Consider the following 8,958-nt stretch of genomic DNA (forward strand, 5'->3'; position numbering starts at 1 on the left):
TTTGAGCTACTTATCGAAATTATGTGAGATGTCGGTCCGACTCTGTTTAATTGGATAAACATTTTTAGTTTTATGCCTTACCCAGAATACATATAAACACATTTAGATCACTTACTTTAATCATTACAATTGGACTGTGAACAGACTTTCAACCAGCACAACAAAAAATGTTTCTGAAGACAAACACCTACTGCACCTTTAAGGTGAAATCTGAGAGCTCCCTTATCCTCCATAGACAAACTTCCAGCCTCACTCAAGTCCAGAACCAAAAGAACATCCTCAAAAGAGATCATACGCCTTCAGTGGTTAAATCGGAGAGGACAAAATGTTCTCTCAGGAACATTGTCATGCTACGATAGTACATTTGTGTGCACATAAAACAAAATAAGGATTTTATTCAACAGTTCAGTTCATGCTTTTATCAGCAGCAGGGTGGATTACTGTAATAGACTCCTCACTGTCCTTCCCAAAAAGACAGTCAGACAGTTGCAGCTCATCCAGAACGCTGCAGCCAGGATTCTAACCAGAACCAGGAAATCAGAGCACATCACACCTGTCCTCGGGTCTTTACACTGGCTCCCAGTCACATTCAGAATACATTTTAAAGTATTAATACTGGTCTATAAATCACTAAATGATCTAGGACCTCAATACATTACAGATTTGCTCACTGAATACAGACCTTATAGATCACTCAGATCTTTAGGATCACATAAACGATAAATTCCAAGAATTCAGTCAAAGCAGGGTGAATCAGCCTTCAGCTACTGCGCCCCTCGCTGCTGGAATCAGCTTCCAGAAATGATCCAATGTGCTCCAACATTAGGCACATTCAAATCAAGACTAAAACACATCTTTTGTGTTCAACAGAAGAAACTCATAAAGGCTTGAAACAAGTAAAGGTTGAGTAAATGATGACAGAATTCATCATTTGTATACATTTTTTGGGGTTAACTATGCCTTTAAGAATCAAATGCATGCATTATATTCCCTTATCTTGTTAAAGCAGGATTTACTTATGTGTCAAATCAAAGCAACTAAATTTAATAGCCATTTTACAAGGACAAATCAGGGCAAGTCTATGTAAAGTAAGCAGCTGGGGATATTAGTGGACTTTTCTTATGACAGCTGCATTTGTCTGAGAAACGATGAACACCTGTCTACACCAATGAACACATTCCACACATACTTCTCTCCAACACCGAAATAAAGATCCCCGACAAAAGACGACACAGCAAAATACACTCAACATGATATAATTAAGAGGGACCCAAAATCTGGAAATTATTGCATTTTTTTTAAAGCTGTTAAAATAAATCTGGCAGCATGTTGGCTCAGTGGTTAGCACTGTAGCCTTTCAGCAAGAAAGTCGCTGGTTCAGGTCAGTTGGAATTTCTGTGTGGAGTCTGCATGTTCTCCCCATGTTGGTGTGGATTTCCTCTGGGTGCTCCGGTTTCCCCCACAATCCAAAGACATGCCTATAGGTGAATTGAATAAACTAAATTGGCCATAGTGTATTTGTGTGAATGTTAGTGTTGGATAAGTTGGCGGTTCATTCCACTGTGGCAACCCCTGATAAATAAATAGGCTAATCCAAAGAAAAATGAGTGAATGAATGAATGAATGAATGAATGAATGTTAAGTCATTATACTAGAATCATCCACAGAGTAGATGGCCACAAAAAAATGTATTACATATTGATAAATCCAACCAAGGTAAAAATTTTTAGAACAGTGGTTCTCAAACTGTGGTATGTGTACCACTAGTGGTACGCAGGCTTCCTTCTAGTGGTACGCGGAGGAATGAAATATGTCAAGTACATGCTACACAGATTTCAAAATTTACCAAAAACTATGTATATAATGTGCCATATATGACATATAGCCTATATTTCTGAGGTAATGTGCCACGTTTTTTTTTTAACAGTGTAGAGTTGTAGCTGCTTTACTGGGCTTACGCTACTGTATTTCAATACTGCACATTTTGGTGGTACTTGGAGAGATAAATTGTTTCTGAGGTGGTTTGAGAACCACTGATTTAGAAGAAATACAGTAAGCAAATTTATACATTAGATTTTGCTTGTAAGTTATGAAACAATAAAAAAAAATCCAAATCATTTTGGACTATATTGTGGTAAATAAATTTGTAATAAAAAGAGTAAGTATATAATAAGAAGTGCAAAAAAGCTTGTAAAAGGAGAACTTCAGAGAGTAATTTTAAAACTACACAGCCATCATGTGGCTGGACCAGGTAAAGATGTGGTTTTGCAGGTAAAGATACGAGTAAAATAAAGAGTGCTTTATGGTTTTCTAGAGTGAACAACTGTATTCAGCTACAAAAATGAAACAATCAAAGATAAAATAACATTGTCAACATTGTATAAATGATTTAAAAATAATAAAATATTTAATAAATAATCTAATACTGCGATGTGACTATTGTGGATGCACACATTGCGATATCAATGCTTCAACGATATATTGTGCAGCCCTAATGTTTTTCTTTTCATTACTTCATGTTGTTTCAACACAAATCATTTCAGTCATTTTCTTTTACAAATTAAAGTGGATTAAACATAAAACAATTAAGTTGTCAGAAAAAAACAAACAACAAGAATTGTTTCAGCTCATTTTAAATAAGTAGTTTGAATAAACATATTTAGTTTACAAGTACTAATAAGCAGCCAATATCTCAATAACATGCGCTCTAATAAGCTATTATTTATTAGTAATTGCTAGTGTTAATTTAGATTGATTGAGAGGATTCTGTAGAGAAGTGAATGTTAAATAAATTGTAATAACAAATTACAAGCATAGATAAATGCAAAAAAGCAAAGATAAAAGTAAAATAAGCAGTGCATCATTTGTAGTTTTGTATATAGAAATGTAAAAAAAAATAATTTTCACACTGCAAAGTCTTTATTGTAAAAATAATGCAATAAATTATGCATTAACTTCCAATTGGACAAAGGTCTTGTGCCTGACTATTATAATCTCTCTCAGGCCTTAAAGAGCCCATATTCTGGGTTTTTGAAAATGCCCTTCCACAGCAAGTGAAATATCCAGCTAAGGCTTAATCTGTAAGTGTACAGTGTTTAAAACTGTCGATTCATCTATGAAAGATTCGATTCATAGTGCTTCAAACGAGTCGTCTTAATAACGAGTCATTAGGTGTTTCGAAACACAAATAGTTGCGCGCGCAAACCTGGGAAATTTGAAACCTGCAGCCCTGCCCACTAACACAGAAAAAAAGCCACACACACACACACACAGAGACGCAGGTCGAATGAAGTCACGCTGTGCAGATGGATATTATTGACAGTCTCTACCCAAAGAGCATTATAGCCCAGCCTTGAGCATTTCGAGTGCTTCTGGAAACTACATGCTTACAAAAAAGACTTCATCGGCCGTTAGTTAAAGGAAGGATCAGTAAAGACTGCATCATGGATCAGTTTCTTCCTCCATTTCACAAGTGTAAGTACGTGTGATTAAAATTGTTGCTTCGTTTACTCTAGCTTGCAAATTATGTATTTAGTTGTGTTTTGTTACTGTATCAGGTTAACTCTTGATATTCTCATATCGCGTTTAAAGCCACGTTGAAAACGCCACGCTTTGTTTACGGTTTGTCAGCTGTTCCTACACACATGCAACGATCAAGTTTCAAAATTCAAAGTTCAAGGTGAGGTGTCTAAATTGCACCCAGCGAGCAGAACTGGCGCTATAGGCGAACGGCAATCACACTGCCCTCAACCCTAAAGTGCATTCTCAGTTTTTGAATGTTTCGGTGTTGTGTCCTCTGAGGAGGAGGGTAATGTGTGTGCGTGTGTGTGTGTGTGTGTGTGTGTGTGTGTGTGTGTGTGTGTGTGTGTGTGTGTGTATGTGTGAAAAGAACAGATAGAGCATGACGGGCTAGGAGTTCTCCTTGCCAGTTCTTGGAGTTTTTGCTCAATAAAATAGTTAGTCGTCGGTATTTTCAAGTCCAGTCTGTATTTACATTCACCCACTGGCAGCTAAAATCCACGCCTTACACTATGAAGCGTGAATGCACTCTGACTATATTGTGGATAAACTGCTGGGCATTTCACTCTGTCTCATGCTGAAGGCTGTCAGTGTCGACCCATCGCAGCAGGCTGTCAACGGTCACATCAGCACAGATTAGCTTCGCACTAAGGCCGTACTCACACTAGGTACAGTTGCCTCGAACGCTTGTCCCCCTGACGGCCCGCACTCACACCACAATCGGGCCTCGGCACGCTTACGTCATCGCTGCTGCGCTGTTCAGTGAGAAGCGCTGTCACTCAGCAGCACAGTGGAGATTTCTCTAGTTAAATCAATTCAGTCGTTTGTTATGCAGTGACATGCAGTCAAATATTTCGCCAAACAGTCCTTAGGGATGTGGTGACACGCAGTGAGATATTTCGCCGAACAGATCCGCCACTTTTGGCGCTCATAATCATAAAGCTCTCGTGTTGCAGGAATGAGGAGGTCTGCTGAAGGTGCACAGCTGTCGTGCAGTGAGGAGTTTGCGTCTGTAATAAACTACGGCAGTTTGCGTTTACTGAACAGTAAGAATGATTAATAAATCCAGATTAAACAGTTCCTTAAAAGTCACGTCTCGCTTTCAGTTTCGGGCTTTGGTGTGTTTTGCACTCACACTACAAACGTACCGCACCAGAGCCCAAGTGAACCGTGCTCAGGCCCACCTCTTCCAACCTGGCCAGGGCCGGCCAAGTGATACCCACCTGAGCCCGATTCAGCGCGCTTACACTTCTCAAACGACCCGGGAAACGGGCCTGGGCACGGTACGGATGGCATAGTGTGAGTAGGCCCTGAGAAGGGGTTTGGGAACAAATGAGTCGCTGAACGATTCATACGGGAGTTGCTGGGATAATTAGGTAAAAATAAATGCAGATTATAAGACCATGAAAGTGTTTTTGACCTTGCATGCATATTAGACTGTTGTTGGAGACCCTTACAACCAAAATATGACCCTATTTCATGTATAATAGGGGCTCTTTAAAAACATGCAAACTATAACATTTTACTCCGTTCGTGGTGACTTCACAAACCTTTTTTTCTGTACTGTGACTTTTGCTCAAATATAATCCTAACTCAACATTGCATATGTAAGCGATGTGACTGTTTTAATGCATACATCTCGATATCGATGCTGAAACGATATATTGTGTGACCCTAGTTTCAAGTCCTTTAAAATAAGTAGTTTGAACAAGCATGCGGCATTTTTTGTGTATCGTCCAGCCCAATATTAATATGAAAGCATCTTCTGAACTAATCATCACTGTTTACCCATACAAACATCATCAACACACACACACACACACACACACACCAGTCTTACCTTTAACTCTTCCTCTAATAACTCCAATCCGACATCGCAGAGAAAAGGAAAACATCCTGCGTTTCCCTTTGACTCCTCCAGCCAGTGCTTTCTTCAAGGCCCCTCGCGTAGAGGAGACCCCATCGGGGAGCAGTTTAGGATTGACCGAACAACTAACACGCCACATGCTTCTTCTTGTCCTACTTCTCAAACACAAAACTACCAGAGATGCCTCTTCCTCTTATTTCCATCCTGGAGCAGTTTTCAGTTCAATCCCTGCGTGACATACTGTGGCTTACTGAGGCTTTTTGCAGAAACACGAAGCATCTTATTTCACTCTCCGCAAAGTCATGTCATGAAAATCTGGGTATGACTTAATAACGGATCCAGATAAATATAGTGGGCAGGGCTGGAAACACTGTTGGGGTGCGAGTGTGTTTGTTGGCTGCCTACAGATGAGACAGATGGACTGAAGCGGCCTGCTACTGAGGCACAGACTGCCTGAACCACAGGAGAGAAACAACTACAAGGTTTTATTTGGGATGTTTAAATACCTTGGTACATACATAATAAAATATAATAGAGCAGACATGCAGGGTTATTCCTGTATAGAGAATTATGAGGCAGCCACCTCTATCAAATGTTGTTACACATCAGCCATTCGACAAAAATCAGACAGGCAGTCAGGGCTACCGACAGACTTCAAATGAAGCTCAAGCACTGGTATTAAGTCTTAATTTGGCCACAACTTTCTCTATTTCTCAGCAACTGGAATTCTTTTTGGTGACAATTCCTATTTTGACACATGAATTGGGAAAATGCTTTGAAAATGTAAAAACTAAAAATCAACAAAATATTTTGGGCAAATTGTCTCCCCCTTTTGTTATGTCCGTGGCTTGCTTATAATAAGAATAATAATCTTCATAATTATATTAAAAATGAATACTTTAATGAATAATTACATTTTATAGCATAAAAAGTGAATGTAAAGTACCTTTATACTGACAGATAATGGCTTAATAATTTAAATCCTTTTGCTTCACATTAATTTGTATGAATATGTCTTGATTTGTGAATGTTTCAATATTTATACTGAAAATGTTTAATATATAAATGTATATAATAATAATAATAATAATAATAATAATAATATATCCTTATAATAATAACAACAAGGAAGGTGTTTTTGGTGGTTTAAGCCAAAGGTAAATATATCTATATATCCATATATTCATCCATCTAGTTAGTTAGTTAGTATTTTGTAAGTTAGGCCAGGCTGTCATGATGCAACTATACATCTACAGTTAAAAATGAACAATAAACAATGGCTTGCATGACATTTTTTTTGTTTGTTTGTTTCAGTTCAGTTTCCTTTTTTTTTTGTCATTCGAAACATCACAATAAATTGTAATGCAGAACGAAATTACGTTGCATCAGACCCAACAAGAACATAAAACCATTAAACATAAAACCTAAAAAAACAAATAAGCTTTTATAGTTTAAAAAAATATATAAAAATATACAGTTGAAGTCAGAATTATTAGTCCCCCTTTTAATTTTTTTTTCTTTTTTTAAATATTTCTTAAATGATGTTTAACAGAGCATGGAAATTTTCACAGTATATCTGATAATATTTTTTCTTCTTCAGAAAGTCGTATTTGTTTAGTTTCAGCTAGAATAAAAGCAGTTTTTAATTTTTAAACACCATTTTAAGGTCAAAATTATTAGCCCCTTTAAGCTAAATGTTTTTTCGATAGTCTACAGAACAAACCATCGTTATACAATATCTTGCCTAACCCTAACCTGGTTATTTCTGGTAACCCTAACCTAGTTAACCTATAACCTAGTTAAGCCTTTAAATGTCACTTAAAGCTGTACAGAAGTGTCAAATACAAGTATACAAATATTATTTACTGTCATCATAACAAAGTTAAAATAAGTCAGTTTTTATAAACGAGTTATTAAAACTATTATGTTTAGAAATGTGTTGAAAAAAATCTCTCTGTTAAACAGAAATTGGGGAAATAAATTAACAGGGGGGCGAATAATTCATTAGGGGTTAATAATTCTGACTTCAACTGTATTTATTTAAAATATAACCTAATTTAAAAATAAAAAAGTAAAATCACAGAAAGGAATAAATTAATACTCAAAATCTCAAATAACTTATCGCACAGTTTGTTATAATAGTAATAATAATAAAGTTTTGTGCTAATTTAACCATGTATTTATTTATTATTACTAGCTATTCAATAGAATTTAAGATACAGTATTATTAAAAAGTATTATAATGACAGGATAAAAACCATCATTAACTGCACTGATTTGCTCCTCACTCTTCTGTAACGACTGCCTGATGGCATAAGCGTGAGCAAACTATGGCCAGGATTGGTTGGATCTCTTAGAATGCTATTTGCCCTAGACCAGTGGTCACCAAACTTGTTCCTGGAGGACCGGTGTCCTGCAGATTTTAGCTCCAACCCTAATCAAACACACCTGAACAAGCTAATCAAGGTATACTTGAAACACCCAGGCAGGTGTGTTGAGGCAAGTTGGAGTTAAACCCTGCAGGGAAACCAGCCCTCCAGGACCGAGATTGGTGACCCCTGCCCTAGACAGACAACATTGTTGATACAGTTCCTTGATGGATGTCATTTTGACTCCATCAAGGACTTTTTTGTTACCTTTTACATTCATGCTTCATTAATCATTTTCTACTTAAGAATTGTTGTACTGTTTACAGTTTTTGGGGGGCCTGATAATTGGTTGTTGCTCATTCTTTTGATAGTCTGCATTTATATTGCCAATTTAACCCATTTATCAATTAATCCAATTTACATTTAGTCTGTTCACCTAAAAATACAAATAAAATCCAGCCTGATGTTTTAGATATTTTTATATTATTACATTTTAATGAATGTCACAACCGTCCCCGTGCTTGGGTTGGGGTTGCAATGTTTGACTTTTTCTGTTAAAGTTTAAATTCTGCATATATTATCATATGTACACATATTATAGAAATGTGGTTTGGTTTATTATATTAAAATTTGGGGGTTTTGTAAAAAAACAAGCAAAAAAAAAAAAACACTGAAGAAACTGAAGGAAATGCAAAAAGTGTTGCAACTGTCCCCACTCTCCTCTGGATTTGTAAAAAGCAACTCCTAACATACTGTAAACCTCATTTCCCCCTAATTTCTTATTTTCGCCTTCAATCTGGAGGAGTTTATTTTGTGTGAGAGTTCATGTATTTCCCGTCAATCTAGTGTAACTACGGCGCCCCTAAGCGGACATAATAATAAAATAATAATGCAAGAAATGAGAACTGCCAAAAAAAAAGGATTTGCGATTTTAAAGCGTTTCCCAGTACAAACTAATAAATATATATAGTTTGAAAATACCCCCCCCCCCCCCTTCATTCTCGCCAGCATTTTGCTTTAAATGCTGTCATTTGACGTCCACACACACACACACACACACACACACACTGAGCTAAACCGAAAGTACTTTATTGACCATGCAGCAACTTCCCTTATATACAATGACCGACTGTGCAGAATGAGCAATAGCCTATTGTTGACCTGTTACGTCTTTATAACGGCAATCATTTGCAAACTAAGATC

The 8,958-nt window shown here is 36.9% G+C and overlaps 1 protein-coding gene across 5 annotated transcripts in view; it reads right to left on the bottom strand.

Annotated features, from left to right (window-relative positions):
- grip2a (glutamate receptor interacting protein 2a) overlaps positions 1-5,721 on the bottom strand; it is a 113,369-nt gene extending 107,648 nt beyond the window's left edge. For 3 of the 5 annotated variants that reach the window (XR_015497231.1, XR_015497232.1, XR_015497227.1), the window contains exon 1: positions 5,360-5,703. Coding sequence is in view for 2 of the 5 variants with exons in the window: in NM_001430888.1 (NP_001417817.1) it covers positions 5,360-5,525 (166 nt within the window). In the remaining 3 variants the exon portion in view is untranslated. 5 annotated transcript variants of the gene reach the window in all.
- Positions 5,722-8,958: the final 3,237 nt, after the last annotated feature.

The sequence above is a fragment of the Danio rerio genome, chromosome 8 (genome assembly GCF_052040795.2).
Source record: "Danio rerio strain M-AB ecotype USA chromosome 8, GRCz13ab, whole genome shotgun sequence".
Classification (NCBI taxonomy): domain Eukaryota; kingdom Metazoa; phylum Chordata; class Actinopteri; order Cypriniformes; family Danionidae; genus Danio; species Danio rerio.